This window comes from Phyllostomus discolor, chromosome 11 (genome assembly GCF_004126475.2).
Source record: "Phyllostomus discolor isolate MPI-MPIP mPhyDis1 chromosome 11, mPhyDis1.pri.v3, whole genome shotgun sequence".
In the NCBI taxonomy this organism is placed as follows: Eukaryota; Metazoa; Chordata; class Mammalia; order Chiroptera; family Phyllostomidae; genus Phyllostomus; species Phyllostomus discolor.
Genome location: NC_040913.2, coordinates 46,868,269 through 46,885,642, shown reverse-complemented (window position 1 = coordinate 46,885,642; position 17,374 = coordinate 46,868,269). Strand labels below are relative to the sequence as shown.

The window sequence follows — 17,374 nt, the reverse complement described above, 5'->3', positions numbered from 1 at the left end:
GGACTGAAAGATATGGAGTTGTTAAAACAGGAGGGAAAAATACAAATGTGTTTTTATTGCAACTTCACTAACACTAAATTTCAACACAACTATTTGTGCTGACAGTACTCAGGAAATTGGCAGTTTTGTAAACAAACAAAAAAATTAAATTCTTTCAACTAGTGGGGCATTAAGATACCTCAGAAGTGTCTTTCCACAGTAATTATCTTGCTAAACAATCCACAGTGCAAGTAAAACTGGAGCAATCTGAGTAAGATTGGTAGAGTGCACCAATGTCAATATCCTGATTATCAAAATGTGTTACAGTCTGCAAGATGTTACCACTGGAAGAAACTAAAGAAAGGTATAAAGGATCTCTCTGTATTCTTTCTTACAACTGCATATAAATCTACAAGTTGGAGCAATAAAAATTTCATTTAAAATTTTTTTAAAAAAGAATCCACACACATAACAGACATATGAAGACAAAGTAGGAAGCAAAAATCTTTATTTTTTAAAAAATTCACATTTTTAAAAACAGCAATTTCTAGCCAAATAATATAAAGGCTCTTAAATTATTTAAAAGTATGTACACTCTTTATATGAGTAAACACTTGAAACTGTACAGATTTAAACAAATATTAATTTAGCAAATAAGTTGGACCACTATCACCTACTCAGCATTTTGTAAGGTATTTGAGTGTTTCAGAAACAAAAGATTCAACACAAGACCAAGTGCTGTCAAACACTTCTTCTTAAGAACACACTCTGCTCCGTACAACAAATTAAATCAATCATACTATAGTACAATAATCATGCCCTCATTTCTTTGGAAAGGCTTTTTAAAAATCAAATATACAATATAATACACAAAAATAGGTATTTTACAGTTTATTTCATTAAACTTGTATTTTAAATACTAGGTGGAAGTAAATCCAATCTTTCTATTTCATTTGTTTCATGTCAGTGAATGAATATAAACCCTCTTTACTTTCTACGTTCCCAAAATAGAGTATTAAGCTCTATTAAACAACATCCAATACCAATTTAAAGTGAGCTGAAAACAAGTGACCTGTTTAAAATGACAGACATGTAACCTATCTACACACTCAGGGTCTGGTTTAAGGGGATGCTGGCTACATTCCAGAACACTCACCAATGTTCCATCTCTAGGTTAGTGTTGGAATAACTCACAAAATTCCTTTTGAACCAAAACCAAGCTACATTTTCTATGATGTCAAAGGCAAAACCAACCCCATAAGGAAATAGCTATTTGTAGGACATCTCACAGAAGTGAATAATTTATTTGGTGAGCCTTGATATAGTGTGGCAGGTTTTAGGGGTGGTCCATCTTCACCCTCCTTGTCTTTGTTAGTAAAACTTACTCACTGTAGCAGGCACACAGCATAGCCACTGAATATACAGGACTTGAAAGTGTTTGCTCTTCAAAGAACTACTAAAACTGAAGGCAGTGTACAGAAGGCTGGCAACCCTGACCTTCACACAGGAGATACACTAGTCATCAGGTTTCCTCCTCTCCTTTATGTACCAGATTAACACACCTTAACTGGTACTTCTCAATTACAAATGCCAACTGCAGCACCATGAAGATTCTTACTAAAGACACCACCTGTGAAGAGAATGCAGCTTCCTGCTCTTGAACATTCTATACCTAAGCAATCCAAGGAATAGATACTGTATCTGTATATCTGGGAATATAGTATCTGTATTCCTTGGGAACCTTACATGAGGTCCTTGCATCTTGGAACTCACTCACATCAAAAACACAGGAAAAAGGGGTTGGGGGAAGTAGAAGAAGGCAAAAGGGGAATAAATGGTGACAAAAAGGGACCTGACTTTGGGTGGTGAGAACACAATGCAGTGTATAGATATATTATAGAATTGTATACTTAAAACCTGTTATTAACCAATGTCACCCCAATATATTCAAACAATAATAAAAAAATTTTTAAAGACACAGGAAGATAACACCCTGAATTCCCAGGAAACCAGAATGTGTTCTCAGAAGCATCCAATCTACTCCAAACTAAACTTCAAAGTGATAGGAGAAACATTACATTGAGTGTAGAAATAACATTTCTGGAAGTCAAAAAACAGTCACTGTGGAATGCTTGCTCAGTGGTTAGAAGTGTTGCAGTGTTGTATACTTTAACAAACCTTACTTGAGAAGCTTTCTAATTAACTGTGTTTCCATAAAATTCTTCTCTGCTCTACCTACTGCAACTTATTTTCATTGCACATCTTTTGCTAAGAACCATCTCGCTGCATGCTCACCAAAGTTACCTCTTAAAAACTTACATTTCTTGAAACCATTTAATGATGCAGTTATTGCTGCTCATACATTAATCTTGGCATTTTTATGTTTTAAAAGCGAAACACCAATTTTTAAACACTCTCCTTATATTTCATTCTGTAGTCAGCAATGAGTAGCACTCTTGTGTGGTTCTCAGGGACATTCCTACCCACAATTCCTCAAGTGTCCTGCAGGTCTCATGACCTTTCAGCCACTCCTGCAGACTATTTTCAAGCACTGCCCGACTGGCCTGGCCAGGTTATTTACAAACTGACAGCAGGAGGTTGACCTGAAAAGCAACGTGAAAAGCTACGTTAGTTCTGCTGTGGAATACCATAAGAAAAGTTGTTTTTCTTCAGACACAAAATGAGAGGAAAAGACTAAGACTTTTAAGAGACCAGGAAACATGGCATAAACTGGACCCACAGTGCTGATTTGATTTCCGAAGCTGCCACTGGGCACTGAGTTTCATGGAGGCCTGTGAAGGCTAGTTATTACACTCCATTATGTAATCTAGACCCTCACGTTATCTGGATTCCAATGAAGATACTATAAAAAACTATATACCAACACAGATAAGGGACAGAAATACATCTAAATAATCAATTTCACCTTTTTCTATGCAGTGTGTTTTGAGAAAAGTTGTAAGTCACTCAAATTTTTAAATGACTCTTAAAAGCATAAGAACAGGCATGACAAGTGAATTTCAGCTCACACGCTCTTACTGAACCCAGGACCACCCTGCCCACTCTATAGAGAAGTTGTGACACAGAGCTGGCCAGAAAACCAGAGCAACCCACCATGGTGACAAGGGTGGGGAAAATATCAGTCTGCACACCACAAATTGTCACCCAGGCCTTAGCAAGATTTGCAGTTAAATAAAGATGACAGTGAGCCCTTCTATAAAGTACAAACCATTTTGATAATAAAAATAACCACCTCATAACCTCTTTTATCAATTTATACTTCCAGTGAGAGGGACACAAAATCACCTTTGTTTTTCCTGGCCAAAACACAAAACCTAGATCTAGTGATGAGAAAAAAGACAACTCCAAATTGAGGACATTCTACAAAATAACTGGCCTGTCAAGGTAAAGAAAGCCCCAAAAAAGGCTGTAGAGATGCTTCTAGAGTAAAAGGAACTACAGAGATGTGACACTTAGCAAGCTCCAGGACTGGATCCTGGCCTGGGGAAACGTATCTACCTGTAAAGGACGCTACTGGGAAAATTGAGGAAATTTCAATATAGACTGTTGATCAGATAACAGTGACAATGTTACACTTTCTGTTTAGACAATTGCGCTGGAGTAGATTAAAAGAATTCCTTGTTCTCAGGAAGTACACTGAAATATTTCTAAGGAGTGGGGCACAAGTGTCTCCCAACTTCCTTTCAAATAACTTAAAAGAAGGGCAGGGAGGGAGAGGAAAGGGAGAAAGGAACAACGATAAAACAAATGGTGCAAACAACTGGGTCCAGTACCTTATTACCATGCTTGCATTTTTCTCTAAGTTTGAAATTGTAACAAAATTAAGTTACAAAAATATCTGTTCAGATGATTCTTATGATGGGGTTATGTCCTGATAAACCCACTGTAAGTTGAAAATACTGTAAGTCAAAATGCATTTGATACACCTAATTTACCAAACATCACAGCTAGCCTAATTTACCTTAAACATGCTCAGAACACTCACATTACCTTACAGTGGGAAAATCATCTAATACAATGAACACAGAATAGAATATCAGTTGTTTCCCCTTGTAATCTGGGACCTGTCGCTCACCACCCTGACCAGCATCATGAGAGAGTATTATACCGCGTATCTCTAGCCCAGGAAAAGAGTGAAATACAAAATTCCAAGTATAGGGTCCTGGTCAAGATGGCGGTGTCGGTAAACACAGCTCGCCTCCTCACACCACATCAAAATTAAAACTATAGAACAACCATCAGAAATTGAGCTGAATGAAGTCCAACAACTATGAAATTACGGAAGAAACCATATCAAGACCAACAGGAGGGACACAGACACAGCACAGGCTGGTCCCACAACCACATATGGGGGATAAAAATCAAGAGGGATATCTCAGGGAGTCCCAGCCCCACCACACCAGGTCCCCTGGCCCAGGGATCCAATGCCAGGAATATAAGTCTTCATAACACCAGCTGTAAAAACCAGTGAGGACTGAGGCTGTGGAAGACCAACTTTTGGAGTCCCAAGTAATCCTCTTAAAGGACCCATGCATAGACTCACTCCAATTCACTCCCTCTGTGCCACTGTGCAGGGGCAGCAGCTTGTAAGGCACCAAAGACATATGTGAAGGAAGTCAACTTTCTGGCATCAGGGGGAGAACTGAGAAGCAGCTCTCTCTCAGACAGAAGTGCTGTCAGAGACCACTGTTCCTTTTCTGAGCCCTCCCCACATAAAGCCACAAAGCCAGCAGGGTATATGAGACTACATCAGCCTGGCTTACACTGTTTGCCCCACCCTGGTGATTCCTGAGACTTTGCCCCACCCAATTTTCATACACCACCCAAGCTGTTCCCAGTGGCTTTTCCATACAAATGGTTTCTCTTGGCTCATGCTTCAGATTTTACTAAATTCTCTCAAACAAGCAGCATCTAACTTCAGCAAATCTTGCACCTCTAAGTTACCCCAGGCCTCACACTAGCAGCAACCAGCCTTGGTTCACAGCATGGCCTCACCTGGACACCTCCAAATAGAGCACAAGAAGCAGTCACTCGCAGATCACTTTGTAGATTGTGCTATGTGACACTGGACAAAATATAGGTCATGGCTGACCTTGGACGTGCCAACAACAATCAAGGCTCAACTACAAGAGAAAGGTGAACACATCCCACAGTGAGCACACCATGAGCACCCAGTTTGGGTGATATGGGAGACTGTGCCACTACATGACACCTACTATTAGGCCATGCTACCAAAACAGGGAGTCATAGCAGCTCTACCTAATAAATAGAAACAAACACAGTGAGGCTGCCAAAATGAGGAGACAAAGAAACATGGCCCGAAAGAAAGAAGAGATCAAAACTCCAGAAAAATAACTAAACAAAAGGGACATAAACAATCAATCTATCAGATACACAGTTGAAAACTATGGTTATAAGGATGCTCAAGGAACTTAGTGGGCACCTCAACAGTGTAAAGGAGATCCAGTCAGAAATAAAGGATACATTAATTGAAATATAGAACAATTTACAAGAAATCAATAATAGAAGTGTTGAAGCCAAAATCAAATCAATGATTTGGAATATAGGGAAGCAAAACACAACCAGTCAGAACAGCTAGAGAAACAATAATCCAAGAAAAAAAAATGAGGCTATTGTAAGGAGCCTGTGAGACAACTTCAAGCATACCAACATTCACATCATGGAGGTGCTGGAAAAAAAGAAAGGAAGAAATTGGAAATCTATTTGAAAAAATGATGACAGAACATCCCTAAACTGGGTGAAGGAAATAGACATACAAGTCCAGGAAGCACAGAGATGCCCAAACAAGATGGACCCAAAGAGGCCCAAACCGAGATACATCATAATTAAAATGCCAAAGGTTAAAGACAAAGAGAGAATCTTCTAAGCAGGAAGAAAAAAGTGGTAAGCTACCTACAAGGGAGCTTCCATAAGACTATCAGCTGACTTCTCAAAAGAAACTTTGTAGGCTAGAAGGGATTGGCAAGAAATATTCAAAGTGATGTAAAGCAGGGACTTACAAACCAAGAGTATTCCACCCAGCAAAGCTATCATTTAAAATTGAATGACAGATAAGAGCTTCCCAAACAAGAAAAAGCTAAAGGAGTTCACCACCACCAAACCAGTATATGAAATGTTAAAGGGTCTTCTTTAAGAAGATCAAAACTATAAACAATAAAATGACAATGCATATCTATTAACACTTGAGTGTTGATAAACAAACAAGCAGAACAGTAACAGAATCATAGATACAGACAAAGTTTTGATGGTTGCCAAATGGGAAGGGGATCGGGAGGTTGGGTGAAAAAGGTGAAGGGATTAAGAGTACAAATTGGTTACAAAATAGTCACAGAGATGTAAGTACAGCATAAAGAATAGAGTAGCCAAAGAACATACCGTATTTTGCTGTGTATAATGAGTACCCACGTTTTTGGCCCAAACTTTCAAGAATATTTCATTTTAATTTTTTAATTATTTACTTTTAGAAACAAAACTGATTAACATATTCCGGGGTAATGTCTTGTATATAAACATAATTAATTGCTTTTTAGAGTTATACTTTTAACACATAAGCATAAATAAAAGAATTAAAAACATTTATATAGATACAGTGTTAGTACTACGCATGTATAATGTGTATCCTTATTTTTCCCTCAAAAATTTAGGCAACAAAGTGTGCATTATATGTGGCAAAATATGGTATATGCAGGACTAAGGGACATGTACAAGAGTGTGGGGATTGACTGAGGGAGTTTGTGGGAGGCTGGGTGGAGGGGAGTTAAGGGGGGAAAACGAAACACTTATAACAGCATAACAATAAAATATAATTTTTTAAAAATTCCAACTATAGTTTCTACTGAATGCATATCACTTTCACACTACCATAAAGCCAAACCTTTATAAGTCAGGACTCATCTATACTGCCATATATTGGGTCTTAAGGAAATGGTTAATTGAAAGGAAACTTGACTTGGTATGGTAAACACACAATACAATATACAGTTGATGTATTATAGAGCTGCATACCCGAAACTTATATAATTTCATTACCCAGTGTTACCCCAATAAATTCAATATTTAAAAAAGAAAATGAGTCACAAACACTCCATTTCCAAGAAAACTTAAAATGGAAGAGAAATCCATGAAGTGGAAATACAAGGTTCTGGTTCCTACTAAATAGCTGTTGGCAAAGTAACTTAACTCTCAAGGCCACAGTAAGGCCAAAGTTTCATCAGGAAAATGGCACAAATATAGAAGGGGCAAGTGAAGACTGAGTGAGATAAGCCCTGGCTGGTGTGGCTCAGTGGCCCGAGTGCCAGCTCACGAATCAAAAGGTCGCTGGTCCAAATCCCAGTCAGGGCACATGCCTGGGTTGACCTCCAGGTCCCCAGGAGGAGGCACACGAGAGGCAACTGCACATTGATGTTTCTCTCCCTCTCTTTCTCCCTACCTTCCCCTCTCTCTAAAAATAAATAAAGTAAAATCTTAAAAAAAAGATTGAGTGAGATGATACATGTCAAATGCTTAGAAGAGTACTTGGCAGCAGTGAATAATACCAGCTATTACTATTATTTAGAAAATATAACAGTTCTAAAAGATGATCAAAGCACAGAGAGAATTGTGTTGTCTGTTAGTATTTTTCTTATTTTTATTATATTTTACTGATTATACTATTACAGTTGTGCCAATTTTTTCCCCTCTTCCCCCTCTACCCAGTACCCCCTCCTCTCAGGCAATCCACACAACATTTTTCATGCCCACGGGTCATGTGTATAAATTCCTTGGCTACTCTATTTCCTACACTGTACTTATATCCTCATGGCTATTCTGTAAGTACATATTAGTACTTTTTAATCCTCTCACCTCTTCGCCCATTCCACCATTCACCCATTAAAAACACTCTCCATGATTATGTCTCTGTTCTTGTTTGCTTAGGTTTTTACATTCAGTTGTTGATAAATATGTAGTTATTGTCATTTTATTGTTCATAGTTTTGATCTTTTTCTTAAATAAGTCCCTTTAACATTTCATATAATGGTTTCGTGATGATGAACTCCTTTAGTTTTTACTTGTCTGAGTTCTTTATTGCCCTTTGATTCTAAGTGATACCTTTGCTGGGTAGAGCAATCTTGGATATAGGTCTCTGCTTTTCATGATTTTGAATATTTCTTGCAAGTCCTTCCTTCTAGCTTGCAAAGTTTCCTTTGAGAAGTCAGCTGACAGTCTTATGGGAACTCATCTATAGGTAACTAACTGCTTTTTTCTTGCTGCTTTTAAGATTCTCTTTATCTTTAACCTTTGCCATTTTAAGTATGATGTGTCTGGAGTGGGTCCCTCTGCATCTATCTTGTTTGGGACTCTGTGCCTCCTGGACTTGCATGACTATTTCCTTCACCAAATTAGGGAAGTTTTCTTTCATTGTTTTTTCTAATAGTTTTCCAATGTCTTGCTCTTTCTCTTTTCCTTCTGGCACACCTATTATGTGAATGCTGGTATGCTTAAAGTTGTCCCAGAAACTGCCAACACTACCCTGTTGGGGGTTTTTTTTTTTTTTTGGATTCTTTTTTTCTCTTGTGGTTCTGAATGGTTGTTTTTTGCTTCCTCATGTTCTAATTCATTGATTTCATTCTTGGCTTTATCCACTCTACTGTTATATCTCCTGCAAATTGTTCTTTATTTCAATTAATGTATCCTTCATTTCTGACTGGATCTTTTTTACACTGTTGAGCTTTCTGCTAAGTTCCCTGAGCATCCTTATAACCAGTGCTTTCAACTCTGTATCTGACAGACTGCTCATCTCCCTTTTGTTTCGTTATTTTCTGGAGTTTTGATCTATTCTTTCATTTGGGCCATTTTTTCTTTTAAATATATTTTATTGATTATGCTATTATAGTTGTCCTATTCCCTTCCCCACCCCCATTTATTGCCATCTGCCCTGCACCCCCCTCCCACCCACTTAGTTCAGGTCCATAAATCATACATGTAAGTTCTTTGACTTCTACATTTTCTATATTATTCTTAACCTCCCTCTGTCTATTTTGTACTTACCAATTATGCTTCTTATTCCCTGCGGGCCATGTTTCTTGTCTCTTCATTTTGGCAGTCTCCCTTTGTTTGTTTCTATGTATTAGGTAGAGTTGCTATGACACCTGTCCTGATAGTGTGGCCTAATGTAGTAGGTGTCCTGTAGGGTCCAATGGCACAGTCTCACCTATCACCCAAGCTGGGCACTCAAGGTGCTTTGTGTGAACTGAGGACACCCTCTTATAGTTGAGCCTTGATTGCTATTGGCAGGTCAGTGGGAGGGATTTGCCCAGACCAGTCAGCTTCAAGGACTGGCTATGACCACTAACTGCCAACCTCCACCCTTTATGGAGGATCAGCTGTGCAGGGGCAGCATGGTGGTGCTCTGACATGGTCGGTAGCTGTACACTGGTTGCACAGAGTTTGCAGTTTCCAGGATAGTGCTGCCAAGGTCAGTCCTCACCTGTGTTTTGCTTGGGGCCAGCCTACATGAGCTATAAAGTAATCCGAGGTGGCTGCTACTTTTGCTGGACTTGAAAATTCCCAGGTAAAGCCAAGCTGTGAATCTAGATTGTCCTGGGGCCACTTAGTAAGAGCTACTGGGGTTGGGGGCTCACTGAGGCTGGCTGTTTCTTGTTTGAGAGGACTTAGGAAATTGTGAAGCATGAGCCAAGACTGGTCATTCATATGGAAGAGTCATGTTACAGTTCAGGTGGGCCTGCACGTTGGGTGGGACAGAGTCTCGGGGGGTGTCCAAGGCAGGGCAAACAGTGTTAGTGAGGTTGATGGAGTCTCTGATGTGGCACCTGCCTTCTGGTTCTGTGGGTCTTTGGGAGGAGGGTTCAGAAAAGGGGCAATGGTCTGTGTCACCTCTCTGTCTAGGAGGGGAGAAAGCTGTCCCCCAGTTCTCACCTGGATGTTAGACCCTTTAGTTCCTCGATGTATGCCACTGCTGCCTTGCAAGCTGCTACTGCAGTGCTTGAGCCCAGTGGGAGTGAGTCTGTAAGTGTGTGTGGGGTTAAGAAGAACTGCCTGGGACTTCAGGAGTTTTTTCTACTGATTCAATCCGTGCTGGTTTTTGCAGCTAGAAGTTATGGGGTACCTGGTGTGAGCCTGACACTCCTCTGTACTGAGAGATTCCTCCTGTATTTTATCCACCACACATGGATTTGGGCCCAGCCTGTTCCACATCTCTGCCCCTCCTATCAGTCTGGATGGATGTGGTTTCTTTAATTCTGCAGTTGTCAGACTTCCATTCAACTTGATTTCTGATGGTTCTGAGTGATGATTGTTCTTTAGTTGTAATTTTGATGTGGTTGTGCGAGAAGGAAAGCTGTGTTTACTTACCTATACCCCCATCTTGACCAGATCTACTAGTATTTTTCAAAGTGTAGGTTGCAACCCACTGGTATATCATGAAAATAATTAGTGGTTCAAAACAACAATGAACAGAAACACAAAACAAAGCAACTTTGTTGCACATACTGTAAACCTTTTAAGTTACAAGTAAATATATATCTGTGCACATATACACACATTCACTAAAATGTGTATCTCATTGGCAATAGTCAAGTTAGAGCTTTGAAACTGTGTTCTTGGTAAGCCCTACCCTGCTACTCCCCATTTATATTCATGCAACCTACTATGACTAGAGAAAAAACTAGACAAGTATGTTGAATGATCTCTCTTGGATTGTAATCACTAAACTCAATTGAGCCTTCCTCCTCATATCATTAGCAACTCCTCACCTTCAGTGCTGACCTTCCTTTCAGTCTCATTCACACATGTGAAGGACACAGAAGACAGCTTCCATGAGCTCCCATCATATTTACTACCTCCCCACATGTGTGCCCCCCCATTCAGCTTTCTCTCCTTTTCCGTAACTGAACCACCATACACTGAACAAAGGCTCCACCCTCCAACTGTTCCTGAGATTCCATCCCCCTTCTGTACTCAAGGACATTTTTCCAGCATTGATTTTTCCCATTCTTTGGATCTTCCCCATGAACATACAAACATGCATTTTCTGCCTATCTTTAAAAATTTAAAAAAGGCTAATAACAATCACAAATAAAAAGTTGTCTATAATTCAGTAACAAAAATTGGTATCTACAGGGAGAGAACTGTAATGAGAAAAAAGACATCTCAGAAAATGGGTAAATATAGTTCTAAATTTTGAAAATAAACCTAAGTATATTATAGTTAATAGCATGATCGCAGAAGAGAATTACTTCAGATGACTTATTAAAAAGTCTATTAATTGCATAACCCCAGAACTACAGAGATATCTGTTTAAAATATGATCCCTATAGCCATAAAAATGAATATATACAGCCCTAAAAAAAAACACGGATAAGCTTTGGAAACATTATGCTATGAGAAAAAAGACAGTCATAAAAGGCCGAGTGTTATGGGATTCCATATAACGAAATATTCAGAATAGACTAATCCATGGAGACAAAAAGCAGATTAAGTAGAAGAGTGGAGAATAAAGAATCTGCTAATGGGTATGGGATTTCTTTTGGGGGAGATTAAAATATTCTGGAATTAGACACTGGTGATGCTAGCATAATTTAGTGAATATACTAAAAACCAATGAACTACCCACTTTCAACGGTTAATTTTATGGCACATGAATTATACCTCAATAAAAACATGACTCATTTCTCCTCCAGTTAACACTCCATCTATTCTCTGCACACACAGAAAAATCCCTCAAAAGACTTACCCACACTCTCTGCCTCAAACATCTCTTGTCCCACTCTCCACTCATTCTAATTAGGTTCTCATCAACCTTATCACTTTTCCCCAGATTCTCTAGTTTTGACCATATACTAAACTTAAATATTACCCATAGCAGCAGCCTACTTACTCATAATACATAATAGGTTCTCATAAAAGCTTGCTGATTGAACTGAATTAATTAATAATAGTAAACACAAACTGATCTATATTCAGTTTTTTAAACTTAGGAAGAAGAGAGAACACTAACACTTCTACCATCTTATCTCTAAAATAACTTTCTTTTTTTTTTTCATTTGAAATGTGGGTCTCAAATCATGCATATTACAAACAACATTTTTCAGCAACCTAAACACCATTATTTGAATCTTTCAAATAGTTCATTCATCTTAAACACAACAATCTGCAATATTAGAAAGAATTAAAAAGCAAATGGAAATTCTAAAATCATCACCAAAAACTTGACAAAGTTTGAACATCAGAATACAATACTGTACAATTTCTAAAATTAAAACTAAAAACAGTTACTCAAATACATTACTCAAGTAAAATAAGAGGTTATAAAAGTAACAAGGATCTTAAGACTGTGGATTACCTGTTCCATGGTAGGACAAGCAATGATGTGGATATCTTCAGGACTGAACTCTTCCTTTAACAAAACATGGAACTTCTGGAAGACTTGCTGAACATTATTCTTAGAAAGAGAAGAGGCAATCATATTAAATGAGCCACTAAAAACATATGCAGTCACCTTAAACATTAAGCACTAAGAATGGTAAATCATAATAATAACTGACAAAACAAGTAGAGGAAATGTATCTTTCACAGGATTACCAAAGACATATAGTTTGCACTTAATATTTCACATGCTAGCACAACCCAACCAAGACTCATATAACACTTCCTGAAAAACCAAACCATGGCAAGCCCTATCCCCCCAGAGAATCTTCAGCAGCATTTCTCACACAAAAGATAATTAAGTTTCTAATGGAAACATATACCGTGTTCATGGATTGGAAGAATTAATATCATTAAAATGTCCATACTACCAAAAGCAATCTGCACATTCAATGCAATACCGATTAAAGTACCAATGGCATATTTCACAGACATAGAACAAACACTTCAAAAATTTATATGGAACCATAAACAACCCCGAATAGCTGCTGCAATTTTGAGAAAGAAGAGTAAAGTAGGAGGAATCACAATACCTGACATTAAACTATACTACAAGGCCACTGTAATCAAAACAGCCTGGTACTGGCATAAAAACAGGCACATGGACCAATGGAACAGAACAGAGAGCCCAGAAATAAACCCAAGCCTCTACGGTCAATTAATATTGGACAAAGGAAGCAGCAACATAAAATGGAATAAAAATAGCCTCTTCAACAAATGGTGTTGGGAGAACTGGACAGCTACGTGCAAAAAAATGAAACTCGAGCACCAACTTACACCATATACAAAAATAGATTCAAGGTGGATAAAAGACTTAAATATAAAGCGTGACACCATTAAAGTCCTAGAAGAGAACGTAGGTAGGAAAATCTCAGATATTTCACGCAGAAACTTTTTTGCTGACTTGTCTCCTAGAGCAAGGGACATAAAGGAAAGAATAAACAAATGGGACCTCATCAAAATTAAAAGCTTTTGCATAGCTAAGGAAAACAGTATCAAAATAAAAAGAGAACCAACTGTATGGGAAAACATATTTGCTAATGATACCTCAGACAAGGGTTTAATCTCCAAAATATATAAAGAACTTACGCGACTCCACTCTAAGAAGACAAGTAACCCAATTAAAAAATGGGCAAAGGACTTGAACAGACAATTCTCCAAGGAGGACATACAGAAAATCCAAAGACACATGAAGCGATGTTCAATATCGCTAGCCATCAGAGAGATGCAGATTAAAACCACAATGAGATACCACTTCACACCAGTCAGAATGGCCATCATAAACAAAGCAACAAACAACAAGTGTTGGAGAGGTTGTGGAGAAACGGGGTCCCTAGTGCACTGTTGGTGGGACTGCAGACTGGTACAACCATTATGGAAAGCAGTTTGGAACTTCCTCAGAAAACTAAAAATGGATCTGCCTTTTGACCCGGCAATTCCATTGCTGGGACTCTATCCTAAGAACACTAAAACACCAATACAAAAGAACCTTTGCACCCCGATGTTCATAGCAGCACAATTTACAATAGCTAGGTGCTGGAAGCAACCTAGATGCCCATCAGTAAATGAATGGATCAAAAAACTATGGTACATTTACACAATGGAATTCTATACAGCAGAAGGAAAGAAGGAGCTCATACCCTTTGCAACAGCATGGATGGAGCTGGAAAGCATTATGCTAAGTGAAACAAGCCAGGCAGTGAAAGACAAATACCACATGATATCACCTTTAACAGGAATCTAAACAACAAAACAAAACAAAACAAAAAACTAGCAAAATATAACCAGAGACACTGAAATAGGGGATAGTCTGACAGTGGCCAGAGGGGAGAGAAGAGGGAATTTCAGGGGGGAATGGGTAGGGATTACAGGAACAAATTTGGAGGACACATGGACAAAAACTAAGGGTGGGGGGTAATGGAGGGAAGGGGGGAGGGTTGGGTGGAGGGGCTGGAACGGGAGTAGGGGGAGAAAACTGTACTTGAACAATGATTGAAATAAAAAAAAAAAAAGATAATTAAGTTTCTAGATACATAAAATGTACTTTTAAAAAAATCAACCAACACTTTGGGTAAGGATGTGAGCTCAACACAAACTTGGAAGTTATGAGCTCTAAATTTGCTCTGACATTTAATACTTTAGTGGCTACTGCAAGCCATTTATTTCTACTACTCACCAGGAATACTCCACAGGGCGTAATTCCTGAAATGCTACTGTCTTGAGTGTTAGGCCACAAATCCAATGGCAAGGTCTAACTATTTATTTATTTACTAATTTCTACTTTTAGATATAAGATAACTTAGTGCCAAAGGCATTTAAGACAAAGTGAGGGTGGGAAAAAGGTACAATGAGACAAATGCCAGCTTTGTAGGCCTTTCAAGAATCACAGTGATTATTAGCCAAGTTCACTAGAATAATATAGCAACAGGAAGAGGTATATAATTTTTAAATATCCACAGGAAGAGTAAGATGGTAGACAAGGTCAGAATAGTTGAAGAGAGTGGCAAACATTCAAATAAATTATCATGACACTCACCCTAACAGGTTTAAACAAGATGAATTCGGTATCTTTATTGGATAGGTATAATGACATACTTCTCAAAGTCAGAGGCAGCTTTACTTTTATTGTCTTGTAGACATTTGTCACAAGGTCACTGACCTTTGCTGGAAAGAAATTAACCTCATTAGTGTCACAAAGAAAGAGAAGAAACATTTCCATTTTAATTCAGAGGGGAATAAAGGGAGAGGAAAAATAGCAAAAGAAAAGACTATTTCCCCAGAGAATTATTTCACTTTTCTTATTTACTTATCAAGTTTAATCACAAGCTCTGTAAACAAGTATCTTCTAATACAAAATTCTAATCCCTAGAGCTAAGGCAGGAAAAAGAATTCCCCAGCATGTTTCAGGACATTCACTGGGCCTTTAATGTGGTTGATGCCTTTGGAATTTGGAGATAAGTGTTAAGGTAAACTAAAAAGCCATTTGCAGAGAGACATTAGTAATAAATACTTCACAATGATCGAATTTATTCATTTGCAAAACTAGCTCTCAGTAAGAGATTCACTCTGCCTCACAAGACCATTCAGAAAATACACACATATTTAATGGGAACTAAAAATTCATTTGTTACATTCTTATACTGTATCAGAAAGGGAACAGAATTCCAAAACATTGTAACCAAAATAATTATGTAGCCCAAATACAGTGTCTGAAAAGATAAAAATGAAAAGTAGTAGTAAACTGTATTAAGTATTTAAAAGGAAAATACCTAGAAAACTACAAAAACTGATTAAAATAATTTCAAAGATGTTCAACCTCACTCATAATTAAAAAAAGGTGTATTAAAATATTTTCAGACTGGCAAAAATTATTAAGATTGTGAATATCCATGTTTGACAGGGGTGTAGGGACCTCACCCACTGACGATGGGAGTACAAATTGGTTCAACTTCTTTAGACGGGTATTAGGCAATGTCTACTAAAATCGAAAATATACTCTTTTACTTAACATTTCTACTGCTAGAAATTTACCTTGATGTACTCACAAAATACCAAAATATGGGTGTACAGAGACGTTTATTAAAGAATGTATGGAAAACAAAAACTGAAAATAATTAAAATATCATTAATAAAATTACTATGTGAAATAGTAATTTTAGAAATATATTCTATGCATCTATTAAACAGAATGGGTACAACTGGATAGGCTAGTACAGAAAGGACTACAAGACACAGAATAAAGTTTAAAAAGCAAGGACTTCAGTATAATCTTATTTGTACCACCTGTTTTAAGTCCACATATGCTGCCATATACATAAATAATTTGGGGAGAGAAACCATTAGTAGTGGTTACCTTTGAGAGAACTAGTTAGAAAGTGGAGAATGGAATTACTTTTCATTTTATACTTTTTCGCAATTCAAACTTTGTATCATGTTAAAAAAACCTTTTTTTTTTTTAATTGAGGAGGGATGTGGTATAAAGCAGGGTAAGAAAGTGCCAATGTTCTCAAGAAGAAAGAACAAGTAATATAGAAATTGCTTATTCTTCATAAAATGCATAAAAGCTCCTTTAAGACAATTAATTCCATAGGCTCTGGTTCTATCATCAACACACTTCAAGGATCACTAAGACAGTTTTCAGAGCCCTTGATCACCAAAAGGTGTGTGCGGAGCCCAGTAACAAAAGTACATTACTTCTCCCTTATCCAAGGTTTCCCTTTCCACAGTTTTAGTTACCCCCAGTCAACCTCAGTCCAAAAACATTAAATGAAAGAATCCAGAAATAAATAGTTCATAACTTTTAAATTACACACCATTTTCTGTGATAAACTCTCACCATCATAGCCAGGAAATGAACCATTCCTTTGTCCACTGTATTCACATGGCATTCACTTGTTAGTCACTTAGTAGTCATCCCAATTATCAATTTGACTACTGCAGTATCTCAATGCTCATGTTCAAGTAACCTTTATTTTATCTAATAATGGCCTAAAAGCACGAGAGCAGTGATGCTGGCAATTCAGATATACCAAAGAGAAGCCATAAGTGCATGTATGTATAGGAAAAAGCATAATATTTACAGGGTTTAGTACCATTCTTGGTTTTGGGCATCTACTGGGCAGGGGTTGGGGGTCTTGTACTGTACACCCTGTGGGTAAAGAGGACAGCTATCTCCTCTAATTCCTGAAAAGACATATTTCCCAGAGTAAAATAACAAAATGGCATCCAAATTTTAACTCAATCTCCTGTGAGTTTATCATGAAACGACCCCCAGAAACCTGATCAAATCTGCATGAACCAGTAACCCTGGGTTTCCAGTGCCCCAAGGCAAGTCCCTGAATTGTTTTTGATGTTCTCACCTCAAAAGCCCAAAAATCTCTCTGATATTACGTGGGAGCTGCTTCTTTTTTTTAAAGTGCTCACCCAAGGA

The 17,374-nt window shown here is 37.9% G+C and overlaps 1 protein-coding gene across 1 annotated transcript in view; it reads right to left on the bottom strand.

The window, feature by feature from the left end:
- Positions 1 to 470: 470 nt before the first annotated feature.
- Positions 471 to 17,374, bottom strand: part of COG3 (component of oligomeric golgi complex 3) — an 88,884-nt gene continuing 71,980 nt past the window's right edge. The window contains exons 21-23 of the mRNA XM_028526402.2: positions 14,981 to 15,108; positions 12,362 to 12,460; positions 471 to 2,582 (exon numbers count right to left, since the gene is read on the bottom strand). Of these exons, the coding sequence (XP_028382203.1) occupies positions 2,553 to 2,582; positions 12,362 to 12,460; positions 14,981 to 15,108 (257 nt within the window). The 3' untranslated portion in view covers positions 471 to 2,552. The remainder of the gene's footprint in view (positions 2,583 to 12,361; positions 12,461 to 14,980; positions 15,109 to 17,374) is intronic.